At 47.4% G+C, this 17,371-nt stretch overlaps 1 protein-coding gene across 3 annotated transcripts in view; it reads left to right on the forward strand.

Moving 5' to 3' along the window:
• The window catches only part of TET3 (tet methylcytosine dioxygenase 3), a 108,974-nt gene extending 100,923 nt beyond the window's left edge, over nucleotides 1-8,051 (forward strand). For all 3 annotated transcript variants that reach the window (XM_012788657.3, XM_076000893.1, XM_012788658.2), the window contains one exon: nucleotides 244-8,051. In XM_012788657.3, coding sequence (XP_012644111.2) covers nucleotides 244-2,039 — 1,796 coding nt within the window. In that variant the 3' untranslated portion in view covers nucleotides 2,040-8,051. The remainder of the gene's footprint in view (nucleotides 1-243) is intronic.
• The last annotated feature ends 9,320 nt before the right edge of the window (nucleotides 8,052-17,371 follow it).

The raw sequence follows: 17,371 nt of genomic DNA on the forward strand, positions 1-17,371 counted from the left end.
TGTGTGTGGGGGGGGATCCTTCACTGAGAACCTGTGGCACGGGAGAAGGTGGGAAGAGGAGAGCTTTGGCCCCCGTAAGTGGAGCTGGGCTTGGGCACACCTTAGCACTGCACCTGTCCTGCCTGTCCCATAAGAGGAAACACCTCAGGGAAAGAGGAAGTTCTCAGCCCGGTCCTCTGCCAGGGCCTTTCTGGGCTGTGGGGTTCGCTGCTCCTTCTCCATCTTGGTTTCTCTCTTCCCCAGGCCTATCTCTGAAGGGTGGATTGTCCCAGCAAAGCCTGAAGCCCTCTCTCAAGGTAGAGCCACAGAACCACTTCAGCTCCTTCAAGTACAGCGGTAACTCGGTGGTGGAGAGCTACTCGGTGCTGGGCAACTGCCGGCCCTCCGACCCCTACAGCATGAACAGCGTGTACTCCTACCACTCCTACTATGCACAGCCCAGCCTGGCCCCTGTCAACGGGTTCCACTCCAAGTACACCCTCCCTTCGTTTGGCTACTACGGCTTCCCCTCCAGCAACCCGGTCTTCCCCTCTCAGTTCCTAGGTCCTGGTGCCTGGGGGCACAGTGGCAGCAATGGCAGTTTTGAGAAGAAGCCAGACCTCCACACTCTGCACAACAGCCTGAGCCCGGCCTACGGTGGTGCTGAGTTTGCCGAGATGCCCAGCCAGGCTGTTCCCGCAGACACCCACCACCCCACTCCTCACCACCAGCAGCCTGCTTACCCAGGCCCCAAGGAGTATCTGCTTCCCAAGGCCCCCCAGATCCACCCGGTGTCCAGGGACCCCTCTCCCTTCGCTCAGAGCTCCAACTGCTACAACAGATCCATCAAGCAAGAGCCAGTAGACCCGCTGACCCAGGCCGAGTCTGTGTCCAGAGACCCTGGTAAGATGGGCAAAACACCTCTGCCCGAAGCATCTCAGAATGGGGGACCCAGTCACCTATGGGGACAGTACACAGGAGGCCCGAGCCTGTCCCCCAAAAGGACTACCAGTGTGAATGGCAGCTGGGGCATGTTCCCTTCTGGGGAGAACCCTGCCATCGTCCCTGACAAGCTCAGTTCCTTTGGGGCCAGCTGCCTGACCCCTTCCCACTTCTCAGATGGCCAGTGGGGGCTGTTCCCTGGCGAGGGCCAGCAGTCCTCTCCCCATCCTGGAGGACGGCTGCGAGGCAAACCTTGGAGCCCCTGCAAGTTTGGGAACAGCACCTCGGCCTTGGCGGGGCCCGGCCTGACTGAGAAGCCGTGGGGGCTGGGGGCAGGGGATTTCAGCTCTGCTCTGAAAGGCAGTCCTGGGTTCCAAGACAAGCTGTGGCACCCCATGAAAGGAGAGGAGGGAAGGATTCCAACCCCAGGGGCGAACCAGCTGGACAAATCATGGCAGTCTTTCGGCATGCCCCTAGGCTCCAGCGAGAAGCTGTTCGGGGCCCTGAAGTCCGAGGAAAAGCTGTGGGATCGCTTTGGCCTGGAGGAGGGCCCGACTGAGGAGCAGCCCCCCAGCAAGGCTTCGGTGAAGGAAGAGAAGGAGAAGGCCGTTGGGGGCGGCCCTGAGGAAGAGGAGGAGCTGTGGTCGGACAGTGAACACAACTTCCTGGATGAGAACATCGGCGGTGTGGCGGTGGCCCCGGCCCACGGCTCCATCCTCATCGAGTGTGCCCGGAGGGAGCTGCACGCCACCACGCCGCTCAAGAAGCCCAACCGCTGCCACCCCACCCGCATCTCGCTGGTCTTCTACCAGCACAAGAACCTCAACCAGCCCAAGCACGGGCTGGCCCTCTGGGAAGCCAAGGTGAAGCAGCTGGCAGAGAAGGCGCGGGCGGAGCAGGAGACGGCCGCCCGGCTGGGCCTGGAGCAGCCCGAGGCCAAGCTCTACGGGAAGAAGCGCAAGTGGGGCGGCGCGGTGGTCTCCGAGCCCCAGCAGAAGGAGAAGAAGAAGGGGCTCGTCCCCACCCGGGTGTCGCTGTCCGTGCCCACAGACTCGACGGTCACCGTGTCCTCCTACGCCTACACGAAGGTCACTGGCCCCTACAACCGCTGGATCTAGGTGCCAGGGAGCCAGCGTACCTCAGCGTCGGGCCCGGCCCGAGCTGCCTCTGTGGTGCTTTTGCCCTCACACCTGGGGGCGGGTTGGGGGTGCAGAAGTCTTTCTATCTATATATACATATATAGATACGCATATCATATATATGTATTTATGGTCCAAACCTCAGAACTGACCCGCCCCTCCCTTCCCCACACTTCCCCAGCACTTTGAAGAAGAAACTACGGCTGTCGGGTGATTTTTTTCCGTGATCTTAATATTTATATCTCCAAGTTGTTTTTCCCCCTTGTTTGGGGGGGCTTTTATTTTCTCTTTGTTTTTAAAACTCTATCCTTGTATATCACAATAATGGAAAGAAAGTTTATAGTGTCCTTTCACAAAGGAGTAGTTTTAAATTCCATTTAAAATGTGTATTTATTGGATTTTTTTAAAAGCGACAATAGTAATGGTAAAGGATCGGCAGGAAAGGCCATCAGTGCTCATCCCTGCCCAGCCTTGCTGGGCCCCGCGAGCCCAGCCGGCCGCTGGCGAGGCCCTCTTAGCCATCTGCCCCTCACGAGCCAAGTGCAGACTGTAGCCACCCAGTCCAGCCCTCTGACAGACCCCTTCCCTTCGGGGAGGGAGCCCTCAGGACAGCCTCTGTCCTCTCCAGTAGGATGGGAGAGTCTGTTAACAAAAATAAAAAAACATCTGGGGTCCCTCTCCCAGTCACTGGCTTGGAGTCAGGGGCAGATGCACCCCAGTCCAGGCCCCAGAGATGCTGGTGTAGTTTTCCCCAGAAACCAGGTTGGAAGTAGACAGCTTCAAGCTTGCTAGTCTCCACACTGAATCCTCTCTGTCCGTTATTTACCAAGTGACAGGATGTTACGGTTCACTAGGCAGCACCTCACGACGGAGAGTTGCCGGGCTCTCAGAAGCCGCAACCACCACTTTGCCAAGTCAATGAAACCTGGGCTGAAGGAATTTGTCTTAGTGGCAGGTTTTCTTTAGATGCCCCAAAGTCTATGCTGATACCGAAAAAGGGCTACTGTATCTTTAAAAACAGGAAGTTGAACCCAAGCTGTGAAAAGCCAGCGGTGCTGTGCGTGGGTGCTCTGTGCTGTGCGTGGTGCTGTGGGGAGCCTGGTGCTGTCGTGTTGTCCTGGGACTTGCTCGACTCTTGGGCAGGTCGCGTCCTGCAGGAGCTCAGCAGACTAGTGTAACAGCAGTTAACACATCTGTCCTTATTCCTGGATTTCCACATTGGACAATGGTGCATGCCTCACACCCGAGCCCACCCCTCCGTGCTGCCATGTGAGGGCAGGGGGCCTACACTTAACAATTTTAAAGTGCAAGAGTCAAACTTTTTCAGCAGGTTGCTATGATTTTCCTCCCTAATTGGTGCCATTTCTCCATTCGATCATTTTCTTTTTTTCCTTCCTCCCTCCCCCCCCCCACCACCACTTTAACATACCCATTCTAAAATTCTGGTGCATTCATTCGGCTCTTTGAAATGAGAATGTGGTGCTTAATTTTTGTGACATTGTTTGAGAGAGGGTGGGCCAGGCAGGTGGAAGCAACACTCATCTACAGCAAGTCCAACTTCTTGGAGTGTTGGTTTTTCCCGTGGTGGTGGCAGAAATGGTAACATGCTACCCGAGCGTCGTGTGTGGTGAACGAGGGGGCTTCGTCAGGACACAGGGGAATGTGGCCACACAGTGAAGGACCACCAAGCCCTAAGATAACATCAGCTAATTATTGGGCAGTCTTATTCAGAGGTGTTTAACAATCAGATGGCAGTGCTGAAGGCAAGCTCCTGAGCTTCCAGGTGCCTTTGTATACGAGCTGGGAACCGGCCCGCGGGGTGTCTACTGTAACTGTTTGGAAGCACTGGCGGGGAGTCGCTGTGAGATGTCCTGAGCATTTATGTGGTCTGGTTTTAACTGTAAATAGTGAAAGATTTTTTTAAGCACTTTTGCCTAGATTTAAACAGCAACTTGAAAAAAAAAAAAGTATGTTTTAACATGTAATTGTGGGAGAAATTGTAAATAGTAGCTGAATATTTAACGTGCTTTGTCTATCCTCCACTTTTACCATATTCTGTAAAGTTGCATTTATTTTACAGGACAAAAATGAAATATTATTGCTTTTGAAATAAATACCCAAGAGCTTATCAGGATTTAGAATTATTCAGAACTCAGATTTATAGGAAAACCTCTGACCTTCAGTGTGACAAGCTAAAGGAAGCAGAGTCTTTAATGAGCATGCTAATTTTCTAGTTTTGAGGAAAATTGGGTCCTTTAAATGCTATTTTGCTTATCGCATCAGTACTTTTATGCAGGTCTCATTTGACTCCGTGCTTAGGTAGATGCGGGGGTGCCTTGAAAACTTCATTTTAAATGATCTTAAGCAAGAAATACAATATTTTACAAAACATTTGGAGAATGTGACCGACTGTATGACCCGTGGAAGCCCCAGGTTGGCTGTTGGTTTGGAAGGTCCTGAGTGTAACCCAGGTGATTCTGATACTTGGCATGTGTGAATCTTCCTGATGTATGTTAAATATTCTCTTCCCCTCATCACCCTTTGGTAGCAAAGCCATTAGATGAAAGGAGAAACCAATACAAGCTAAAAGCATGCGATGTCTGTCCCCCCAGCCCAAGCAGCCTTGGTTCATAAATTTCTGGATTAGCAAACAGGCTGCCAAGAGGCGAGTCAAGAGGCAGTCTCCATTGGATGTCCCCACACCCCTCAGAATGGCGTTTCAAGAGTTAGGTGGTGCTGTTGCCATGCTCAAGCCCATGCTGATTTTTACACACTACATGTATAACCTACCTCAAATCTCAGTCGTTAAAATTAGCATGCTTTAGACATATATTTAAAAAGTAACTATGCACAGCTCTTTATTCCCCCTTGCTGCTGAAGGTTTCTTAAGGAGAAAAATCAAATTTTTATTTTTTACTGGCAGTATCATTTTTTAAGTCCTAAAGATGATTAACAGACGTTTTTATCATGGAAGAAAAATAAAGCCATTGCAACTAAAGAACCTAACAGCATGACCAAGTTTTAGGAGTAATATTATAGCAACGGAAAACGATGGAGTTTTAAGAGTCATCTCCCCGGCGTGCCCTGTCCACGGACACCATCCACACACAGTGCAAATATTTGGTTCCTCTTTTGCTTTTTGTTTTCCCTGCCTGTTTCATGCAAGGGATGTACTTGCAAAGCTCTGTGCTAAGAGATTTTTAAAATAAAAATCGCTTTGCAGCAGGTTCTCACAAAATAACTGGTGCTAGCTCAAGAAACCGTTATCTAACCATCAGAAGTCTTGACTAAAAGTGTTGCATGGATTTTGGGGTTCTTGTGTTTTTGTTGTTGGGTCTGGTTTTTAGCAGGGCCTAAGTTTCCCACACCTTGGCTTCATGGATACTGCTTTGCCTTCTCACCAAGATGACAATGGTGTGCGTGGAAAGAGATTATACCCTGCCCCTTCTTGGTCCTTCCACCAGCCTCTTTTGGAAACAGTAGTTTGCAGAGCAAGGGATTTTTAAAGCGCTCAAGCAAGAAAAGAAGTAGCAGAGCTCAATTGCTTTATATCAATCAGCAGTAGATGTGAGGATGGTTGATGAGTAGTTGGTAATCTGTTTTTGTTGAGAGAAATCCAGCTAGACTTCCTTTTTGAAGTTGAAACACCGCAAGATCTCAAACCAAGGCAAAGCCGGTGGAAAACTATACAATATCCCTGACGTGCCTCAACCAATATCTCTTTCCTTTTGTTACTGAAGTGTGTTTTATGGACTAGGAAGCATTTTTATGAATTGAAATAGTCTAAATAAAATGGTGCTATGGTGTTTTAATGTGACTGTCCCTGGTCCTGTCTCGCTGAGGTGCTATCAACGTTCTGAAACCACAACCAACCAAAAACAAGGTGGGCTCCCGTCTCTCTTGGCTTTCCCCCTCCCCTCCCCTCCCCTTTGGTGCTGTCTTTTTTAGACCTGTTTACCGTGCTATAATCTGCTCTGAGCAGTTTTTTCGTTTGGTGTTATCGTTCTTCCCTTGGTGGCCAAGCAAGGCGAGTCGAGAAGGCAGCTAGCTCTCTTGCTTGCGGGTGGGGGTGGCCCACCCGACTCAGCAGGTGCTTTGGTGTCATGCCTGTCTCCTCAGGCCTGGTGAGAAAGAAATGGTGGGAGGGATTTGGGGGTTTAGTTTTGTTTTGAGAAGGGGAGAGTTGGGTGCTCCTGCCTCTTCTAGCATGGCAGGCATTCTCATAGCCAGGGACACACACTGTCCCCCTGCGGCGTAGGGTGCTAAGCAGACGTCCCTGGGAGTTCCAGGGAGATGTCCTTCCTCGCCTGGCACCAGCCAGGACCACAGTGGCCAGGGGCTTTGTTTCTCTGCTCCTCACAGCCCATGACCCAGCATGGCTTCTGCCTCTTGTTGGTAACCCCTGGTGTTCAGGCGCGAGGAAGGCGCTTTCTTTGTGCACTCGATGCCACTGAGGCTGCTTTTTAGTTGGTGCTAATCTAAAGTTCTTCTTGGGTCCACAGAAGTTATTTTAAAAACTCAGCAGGAAGCTCCATTTTGTGTCATCCACTGTCACAATAATTTTTTTTAAATACCTCAAAAACAGGACATTGTGACAACTTCAGTAAAGTAGATTCCATGAGGGTCTGAGACCTGTAGGTTGTCCGTTTGATGAACGTACTTGACCTTGAAGCATCTGGGGTGATGTGTTTTTCATTCTTCAGCAGAACGCCTAAAGGAAGGAGCGTGGTTGACTCTCTCATTTTCTTTTCTAAGTCTTGCTTTTGGATAAAATGTGAATTTCCTATGCCCATCTCCTTGAGCTTTGTCGGTCATCGTTGCTGTCATTTAAAGTGACTCCCTCAGAACCTAGTTTCGTTCGCCAGCTGCATCCACTGTAGGACATGGCCAATTTCCCAACTTCAGTATACCCTGGACCAAAATAACGATTTTGAGGTGCGTACCCCCAGCATGGGTTATACAGCCCCACACTGCGTGTGCATAGAGAGCTTTTCCCACAAGCGGGGGCCTCCTCTGGCGCCCCCAGCACCCCCCTCCTGCAGAGCTGCTGGCAAGAGCAGAGCAATAGGCTTCTCCCCCCAGCAGAGATCGCAGCACAGAAATGCAAGGTCTAAAGTTGCTTTTTGCCTAAGAATCTGCAAGCAATTTGGCCTACTTCCTCTTTTGCTTCTATTCTGATATCAGGGATGCTTTTTGTAGTGGTATTGTTTGCTCCCTCTTCCCATTTTCACTACCTTGTCATTCAGGGGTAACTCATCACTCTTCACGTGGGGATTTAAGCTAAAATACTAATTGGCTCATTTGAACGTCCCAAATTTTCTTGGTTCTAATATTTTCTTTTTTTCTTCAAGAGGGAAAAAGGGGGAGAAAAACAGGAGTGATGTCATTTCTTTTTCATGTATTCCAATTAAAGATACAAGGGCAGGTCGTATAGTGGCATATTAATACATTAGACTTAATCTAGAACCCTTGTAGCTTTTCGATGTGTTTTATTTCTTATCTCTTTGAATTCCTGTTTGGTTACTTGGCTTCCAATGGAGGTGAACTTAACAACCATACTTGAATATTCCGTCTTGACTTTGTAAACTGTGGCTACTTGAAATGAAGTTTATCTGGGGTTGATGGATGAATGGTAGATTTTTGCAATGTCTCAAGGCAATAGGATGTGTATTATTAAACTGTAGATATTCTTAGTACAGTAAATTTATGCTGATAATTTTATTTTGTATAATTTTTACCTTTTTGTTAATATTTTTTCCTTCCACTTTATTGGTTTGCCTCCTGAGCTACCCCTCTTTACCCTCCCTTCTCCCCCAGTGTTTCAGTAAATTTAATTTAGGGTGCCTAGAAATTGCAAGTATGTATCCTTTTTTGATTTGTATCTTATTATAATTTACACAAACAACTGGGTTTGTGAACTGTATTACTCCTGGTATCTTTAAAATATTGTGGGTGTTTTAATAAATTTTATATTTATTTTTTGCACTCAAATTCAGTGTGGGTCCTTTTTTTCCTCCCCTCGCTTGAACCAGGACTAGAGAGTGTCACATAAGGTCCCTCTCACCTATGGTGTAAGATGCACGAATGAAGCCCTCACTGATGGCAGCGGCAGAACCTGCCCTTGTCCGTTCTGCTTCATGGATAACAGAGTGTTTGAAGGCTACTAGCTGTTAAAACTAGGTATATAGGGGGAAAATAAAGATGGCCTTTTTCTCATCTATGTTTCTCTTATTTTCTTATCTTTTTGTCCCCTTTTTTCATTCTACTTGGAGATATTGCCCTCCCATTAAAATTAACTTCTGATGTTACTATCTGCTAAAGGATCACTGAATTCTGCTTAGTTCTGATAGCTTAAACGCTGAGTCTAGAAGGGAGGGGCACATGGAACCCTACATTCTTCTGTCCTGGGGGAAAGGTTTCTCATAAGGTCCTATGCCTGGAGCTACCTATACCCTAACTCAGATTGACAATTCTGGTGGTGGCTGTTCTTGAAAAGGGAATATGAATTGAAGGAAAGAGAAAGGTAAATGGGCAGGGGAGCTGTCTGCTCTGTCTTCCTCCCTCATGCTTGAAATGTCTGACTGAAATTAATGCAGTGTTTTTTTTGTTTTTGTTTTTTGAGAGAGAGTCTCACTCTGTTGCCCAGGCTTAGAGTGCCATGGCATCAGCCTAGCTCACAGCAACCTCAAACTCTTGTGCTCAAGTGATCATCCTGGCTCAGCTTCCTGAGTAGCTGGGACTACAGGCATGCGCCACCATGCCTGGCTAATTTTTGTCTATTTTTAGTTGTTTGTCTAATTTCTTAATATTTTTAGTAGAGACAGGGTCTTGTTCTTGCTCAGGTGGGTCTCAAACTCTCCTGAGCTCAAGCAATCTCAGCCTCCCAGAGTGCTAGGATTACAGGCATGAGCCACTGCGCCAGGCAGATGCAGCATTTTTGAGAGAGAGAGATTTAGCTATATCCCAACGTCCCATTAGGTCACTCTAAACAGGAAAGTTCATCTCTGAGGGCATCTGACTGAAAACCCCATGACCTTAACTCATGCCAGGTGACAGGCTTGGAGGTTTTCATCGCCATTTTGCTTTGCTTGCAAAGAAACCCTCTGGAAGTACCTTGGCATGTCTGGCTGTCCAGGGATCCTCAGACACATTTATACATTTTACAAATGTGGGATCGCACTGTGTTTGGGAACCTGCTTCCTTACTGGATTGAAAGAGATCTAGTTCTATCCCTTCTTGAGGCTCTGTCGTGGTGACCCCATCTGCAGGGCCTGAGGGGAGGGCTGGGGATATTCCTGCTTCAACCAGGGCTGATTTCACTAGTGGTTAGCTATAAATACGCTTTCATCTCATACAAATTCCATGTTAAATATAGAAAAATTAGAAGACAGAAGTTTTTAAAAATTATCTGCAATTGCACCATGAGAGAATCACATATTGGTTGCAAACATTTTCTGAGTGTGTAAACATGGCCATATGTGTATATGCATTTTTAAAATGGAATACAATAATGCTGTAATCTTTTTCCACTTAAAAGATCTTTATCAGTAATACAGAGCTACATCTTTTTAAATAGTAACTTAGTGGGCAGCCGAGGCGGGCGGATTGCTCGAGGTCAGGAGTTCAAAACCAGCCTGAGCAAGAGTGAGACCCCATCTCTACTATAAATAGAAAGAAATTAATTGGTCAACTAATATATATAGAAAAAATTAACCAGGCATGGTGGCGCATGCCTGTAGTCCCAGCTACCTGGGAGGCTGAGGCAGCAGGATCCCTTGAGCCCAGGAGAATGAGGTGGCTGTGAGCTAAGCTGATGCCACGGCACTCACTCTAGCCTGGGCAACAAAGTGAGACCCTGTCTCAAAAAAATAAATAATTAGTTACCTAGAATTTAATTGTATTGATACACAAGCATTCATCAAACTCTTTAAGATTCCAACTTTTTACAGTTATCAATTGAACTAATCCAAATCTTCCTCCATGTACATCCCACCTACTTAATTTCTTTCTAGTCTAAGAAACATCCCAGTAACTCTCCCTCCACCACGTGACTATACCCTTAACTCCCTGAACCTTGTAACAGGTTCAGACCCTACCCTACCACACCTGTCTATTTATTCATTCATCATTCATTTTGGGATCTCTAGAAATAAACAGCTTGTTCTAGATGGGATCTAGCTGATACAAGCCAACCATGAAGATACCAAGGAGCCCTGTGATCTGGACATCCATTTTAATAAATGCATGAAATAAATGCATGAAAAGCTGTTAATAAACAGCTTTTCAAGTAGCTGTTTTACTGAGGCTGTGTGGCCTGAAATGAACATGGTTCCCTCACTTCCCACGTGTGTGACATAAGATGGGCCATTTCGTCTCCTGTGTCATGTGGTCTATAAAACAGGCTAATGATACCACATAAGATTGACAAAAGTACCAAAAAATACTACAAAAGTAAAAGTGCCAGGCATTCAGGACATGGTAATAAAAGCTATCATTAACTCTTGACATAGGCAAAACTTCAGGTCACCAAAGAGTCCATGACTAGTCTTAGACCACACGGTGACCTTATGTAAACTGCCAAATCAGGTCCCCTAACTCCAGTCTTTATACATTTTTTTTTAATGCTTCACACAGCAGTTGACATGTAGCTATCTTAATTGGCTATTTAACCCATCCTCCGTGCCTATTCTGAATCTCAATTTTGTTGAAGTATCAGTTTGCCCTACCCAGCTACACAACTTGGTCCACCACCTTGTCCCTCATTCTCCCACTGATGCTCTGATAGTCTTGTTGAGCTTGGAGAGCTGTTAGTCATCTTTTATATCCTATCTTACTCTGAAAATAATAGGCGCTCACCATCCTATGGGAAGAAATGAAGCCCTGAAAACATATTCAATACATAATTCAGTGCATGTTCTTTTTGTTGTTGTTGTTTGAGACAGAGTCTTGCTCTGTTGCCTGGGCTAGAGTGCCGTGGCATCAGCCTAGCTCACAGCAACCTCAAACTCCTGGGCTCAAAATGATCCTCGATCCTCCTGCCTCAGCCTCCCAAGTAAGTAACTGGGACTACAGGCATGCGCCACCATGCCTGGCTAATTTTTTCTATATATTTTTAGTTGTCCAGCTAATTTCTTTCTATTTTTGGTAGAGACAGGGTCTCACTCTTGCTCAGGCTGGTCTCGAACTCCTGACCTTGAGCTATCCTCCTGCCTCGGCCTCTCAGAGTGCTAAGATTACAAGGCGTGAGCCACTGCGCCTGGCCCAGTACATGTTCTTGTCAGAGCCTCAAGGACGCCACAGAAGACCTGAAAGACAAAGCTTTGTCAAAATTTAGATGCCTCCAGCCCGGGCCCCACTTCCACCTCCAGAAGTCTTGGCAGAGCCATGCTTCCCTCCACTGCAGAGAAGCCCAACCTCAGTCCTGTTGACTTTGCCCAGTTACTCTCCCTGCCCTTCACACTATCTCGTATGTTCACCCTTTTTCCTGCACACTAAGCTCTACGTCTTGGTACCCCCTCCACCCCCACCGACGTCACTCTGGATGTGCTTCTCCTGTGGGTCACGCTTCACCCATCACCCCTTTTTGCATCTGGTCTCCCTCATCTCCCGGGTCCACCTTGCCCTGAGCCTGCTCTCCCTCATGCTCACACCTTTCCCACTCCCCATCCCCACCATGTTTCTGCAGATGTGGACAACCTCCTGGCTTTACCATCCACACCACTTACTCGCCTGTCCCCTTGTTTTTCCAGAAGGAGCTGTCTTCTAGGACAAGACTCCTTGTCCTCACTGATCTCTCAGAAGCCTTAGAAACCCTTAGCTCCTGGGCTGCACAGCCAGTGACATTCATTGTTACAGAACCCTGGAGCCTTCTGCCCCCTTTCGTGGGCCCCTTCGTGCCCTTGTGTCCTTTAAACACAAATGCTCCCAAGAGAATGAACTCAGCCTTCTCTACAGCCTACAGGCTTTCCCTCAGAGGCCTTGTTCAGCCACCAGGTCTTAACTATGACCCTAATGCCAATGATTTCCAAAACCATGTCTAGCCCTGACCTCTCTCATGAGGTTGGGCTGCTAGGTAGCTCTAGGTGGCTATTTGGCAGGGCCAAAGTATTTTTTTTTTTTTTTTAGTAAAGACAGGGTCTTGTTTTGGCTCAGGCTGGTCTTGAACTCCTGAGCTCAAACAATCTGCCTGCCTTGGCCTCCCAGAGTGCTAGGATTACAGACATGAGCCACCGAGCCTGGCCTGGGCCAAAGTCTTAACGCAACTAACACTGATCTCTCAACACTCCACAGAATTTCCCATTTTTCTTCTGGTCACATCCTGACACCTGTCAAGTCTGGATTCTGGCCCCTTACCATCCTCAATCCTGTTTCTCTTTGCTACTGGTATTAGCAATCCACATTGTATAGCTGTTCAGGCTGTGCACTGCAACATTCATATAGACTACCATGTGAGGCTTGATCAATGACATAGATTCCTCCCCCCATGGACAAAGGAATGCTGGAGGAGGACCACAGCAGAGCCTTATAAGCCAGGGGGCCCAGGGCAGAGGCCTCTCATATCTTGATCTAAAAGTAAGACCCTTCAGAAAAATTAAATGGCTTGCTTAAGACCACTAGCTAGGAAGTGGCAGAACCTAGACTCAAACCCAAGTGCATCTGGTGCCAATGTCTGTGCCTTGTCCAAATACACCCCTGTTTCTTCCATACCTGAAGACCCATTTACCTAAGGGACAAACATTGTCCTCACTGATGGGAATCTACCCACAAGCAAAGCTTAGGGTAGAGCTTAGCCTGCAGGACTATGGGACCAAGGGACACAGGTTGCAGCAAGGTGGCTCTGCAGGAAGACTTGTGTTCTGTAGAGCATTTCCAGCAGGTATCCTTATTTGAAAGGCTTGGATTCTAGCCCCCATTTGATCACCCTGCCCATCTCACCAAAGTCAATCTCCTTACCCAGATAATCATCTTAAAAACCAATTGGATGCTACTATTGATACTCCTCAATACTCCCCATTTGGTACAGCTCTCAACATAAGGTACAATATTTTGACTTTGTCCCAGGGCCCCAGCTTACATCTCTAGTGCCACTGCAGGCCACATGATGTGTTTATCTAATTATTTCCTTGGTGCACCTCCCCAAGTGACCTCTTAAATATGAAGGGCTTCAAGCTGATGGCAGTGCCAGTAATAACACCATGAACTCACTCATTTTAAAATCCATTAAAGGATCCTAGCACTCTGGAAGGCCAAGGCGGGTGGATTGCTCAAGGTCAGGAGTTCAAAACCAGCCTGAGCAAGACCCCATCTCTACTATAAAAAAATAGAAAGGAATTAATTGGCCAACTAATATATATAGAAAAAATTAGCCGGGCATGGTGGCGCATGCCTGTAGTCCCAGCTACTCGGGAGGCTGAGGCAGTAGGATTGCTTGAGCCCAGGAGTTTGAGGTTGCTGTGAGTGAGGCTGACACCATGGCACTCACTGTAGCCTGGGTAACAAAGCCAGACTCTGTCTCAAAACAAAACAAAACAAAACAAATCCATTAAAGGCCGGGCAAGGTGGCTCACGCCTGTAATCCTAGCACTCTGGGAGGCCGAGGAGGGCGGATTGCTCAAGGACAGGAGGTCAAAACCAGCCTGTCCAAGAGCGAGACCCCATCTCTACTAAAAATAGAAAGAAATTAATTGGCCAACTAATATATATAGAAAAAATTAGCCGGACATGGTGGCACATGCCTGTAGTCCCAGCTACTCGGGAGGCTGAAGCAGAAGGATCGCTTGAGTCTAGGAGTTTGAGGTTGCTGTGAGCTAGGCTGATGACACGGTACTCACTTGAGCCTGGGCAACAAAGTGAGACTCTGTCTCAAAAAAAAAAAAAAAAAAAAATCCATTAAAATGTTTACATAAACTATAAAACTACTCCAAATAAAGAAAATTGTCAAGAACAAAAAGATCAGAAAGATTCTACCCAAGGAAGTATGAATAAACAGGAAACCAAGTTATCTAAAACCAAATAAAAAGCTTTACTAAAGAACAACAAACATTAAGAATTCAAAGACTAGCAATGAGTGCTTTGCAAGAAATACAAGAGGTTAGACTGTGACTGCAATCTATTTTCAAAAAGATTGAAAAGAACAGCTTACCTACTCACCAAAAGCAAAATTACTAGATAACAGACCAAATATATTTATAACAGACTATATATATATATATATATATGAAAGCACAATTGGTGCTAAGAGAACAGTATAAGCAAAGTAGAAGATGAGGAAACAGCTATAGAACATGAAAGAAAATATAGGGAGGTGCAAGATGACATTAAAGTCATGAGAAAACAGCACAGAAATGCCTCTTGAAAATACTGGAGTTCCAGTAAAGGCTGCAGAATAAATGTTTCAGAATTAGTAATCAAAGATCTATGGGATCCTAGCTCTCTGGGAGGCAGAGGTGGGCGGATCGTTTGAGCTCAGGAGTTTGAAACCAACCTGAGCAAGAGCAAGACCCCAACTTTACTATAAATAGAAAGAAATTAATTGGCCAACTAATGTATATAGAAAAAAAATATTAGCCGGGCATGGTGGTGCGTGCCTGTAGTCCCAGCTACTGGGGAGGCTGAGGCAGCAGGATCGCTTGAGCCCAGGAGTTGGAGGTTGCTGTGAGCTAGGCTGACGCCACGGCACTCACTCTAGCCTGGACAACAAAGTGAGACTCTGTCTCAAAAAAAAAAAAGATCTATGGGAAGAAAAATGTTCTGAATGAGACCAGATGAGAACTGAAGCCTGCAAGGCATTGTAGACTGTAGCTCACTCCATCAAGCAGTGAGAGTCCTGGAAATGATCTTCTTGCTCCTAATCAGCTGGGGAAGCATATCTGCAAAGGCATCTTGACTCCAACCATGTTCTCATTTGGAACCTGAGCAAAAGCTGCAGCCCCCCGGCCCACAGGCCTGAGACACACGCTCTACAACGGGGCCCCAAGCACCCTGCTCTCAGTAGGTGCTGTGCTGAGTGCTGTGCACACGAGACCCAGGCCCTGCCCTTGAGGACAGAGTGGGAACAGGTAAAGTCCATGAGGTGAGTCCACACGGGGTGGGGTGGTGGGAGCTCATGGTAGGAGTCCGGGCCCAGGCGAGAGGGTCAGAAAGATCTCCTGGGGGAGACAACCTGAGGCCTGAGGTCTCCTAGCTCTGGGGAGAGGCTCAGCTTGCCTGGAGCCATGTCCCAGCTCTGCCCTACAAGCTGTGTGACCTATGGGAATGTATTTCACCTGGCTTCTCTGAGCCTCAGTTTTCCCATTTGTGAAATGGGAGTGATTATACCTAACTCATAGGATTGTTATAAAATTCGATGAGCTGACATTTATAAAGCACCTGGTACAGTGTCTGACTTGTTGTAGGGCTCAATATGATAACTATTATCAAGTGCTGTGTCTACTGCCCTTAGTACCATGGGTGGCCAAAGGGAACAACCAGCAGAAGTGAGAGGAGGTCACCCCAGGCAGAAGAGGCAGCATGTGCAAAAGCCCAGGAGAGAGAGTACAGACTATGCAAGAAAACAAAAGCTCAGTGCTGGAGAAGAGGATGCCAGGCAAGAAGAGATAGGAAAGTGGGCAGAGCCAGGCAGAGAAGGGGCTTGTGAACCATACTGAGAATATGGCAGCAGGAACCGAGCGGGTTTGCACAAGGGAGAGCCAAGTTAACTCGGCAAGTGAGAAGGGTGGATTTGTGGGACCAGGCTGGAGGCCACAGGTGGAGACAGAAACCTGAGTGGAGGTGGCAGGGTGGATGGGAAAGTGACTGGAAAGATCACACAGAGGTGGAAGAGACAGGACTTGGTGACTGGATGCAGAGGGCAGAGAGGGAGGAGTTAGGGTGACTCCTGGGTTTCTGAGTTGAGCACCAGGATGGTGACTGGTGGCATCATTCTCTAATCCAGGAAGCATGGGAGAAGGAGGGGAAGCCCTTGTGAGCATCTCTTCATTGGGAAAATAAAGGGTTGGAGGCACCCAGCAAGAGACAGATTCCAGGTCTGGGGCCCAGGACCAGCACAGGGACTGGGAGTGGCTGCAGGCGCTGTCAGCAGTTGGTGGCAATCAAAGCCCAGGCTGTGCGGAGGATGCTCCAGGGAGAAGGGGCTGGCGAGGGGCTCTCCGGAGCTCAGACACCGAGGGCGGGGAGCCCGCAGGGGGTAGAGAAGCCAGGAGGGAGGTGAGCAGGGAGGGAACCAGCAGGAAACACCTCCCATGGGCAGCTGAGGCTCCAGCGCATAGCATACTCTGCGGTTGGGAGCTGCAGAGGTGATAAAAAGTGGTCAGATTGTGCATGTATTTTGAAGGCAGGCAGATAAATCAAGATTTGTTTTTGAATTGAATGTGGGTCTCAAGAGAAAAGGAAGAGCCAACGATGACGCCAAGATTTTGGTCTGAACAACTGAGAGAAAAGACTGGCCGTTCATAGAGAATAAACTATGGGAAAGGCAAGTCTGGGAGGGGAGTGGCGGGAGCTAAACTTCGCGCAGGGGGCGTCTGAGAGCTGATCAGTCACCTGGCAGTTCTGAGCAGAGGACCACAGTGGAGACTAAAAGGTCAGGCTGCTTTCGACTATCCCCCCTGCGCTGGCGATTCTAAACAATACCACTGCTACAGTAATAAATAAATAAATACCATGGCACAAAAATACGGAAAATGAATTAACACCTTTTTGGTTTTTAAATCAATAGACTTTATTTTTAGAGCAGTTTTAGGTTTATAGAAAAATTGAGCAGGAAGTACAGAGTTTCCATACACCATCTCACCGACACGAGAGTGTCTCCTCATATTTAACATCTCATGTTAGTGTGTGTATCTGTTACAGTTGTGAGCCACTATTGATAGATTATTCATCAAAGCCCACAGTTTACATTAGGGTTTACTTGGCGTTGCACATTTTATGGACTCTGATAAATGTGTCAATGGCCACCATGACACCGTTACAGTGTCACACAGAACAGTTTTACTTCTCTAAAGATCCCCCTGCTCTACCTGTAAAACACAGTCTGCAACCCAGTCCCCAGCCCCTGGCCACCACGGGCCTTTTTTACTGTCTCCATAGTTTTGCCTTTTCCAGAGTGTGGTGTAGCTGGAATCGTATAGCCTGTGGCTTCTTTCACTTATCACTACACATTTAAGGTTCCTCCACGTCTTTTCACAGTTTGATGGTTCATTTCTTTTTATCACCGAGATTAACACTTTTTAATTGCATTAAGGTATGTTTTGAAAAAGGGAAGGAAGAGAGGGTTTCCGTGGGTGTCCAGGGTAGAGTGTTTGGTGTGGACC

This window comes from Microcebus murinus, chromosome 3 (genome assembly GCF_040939455.1).
Source record: "Microcebus murinus isolate Inina chromosome 3, M.murinus_Inina_mat1.0, whole genome shotgun sequence".
NCBI lineage: Eukaryota > Metazoa > Chordata > Mammalia > Primates > Cheirogaleidae > Microcebus > Microcebus murinus.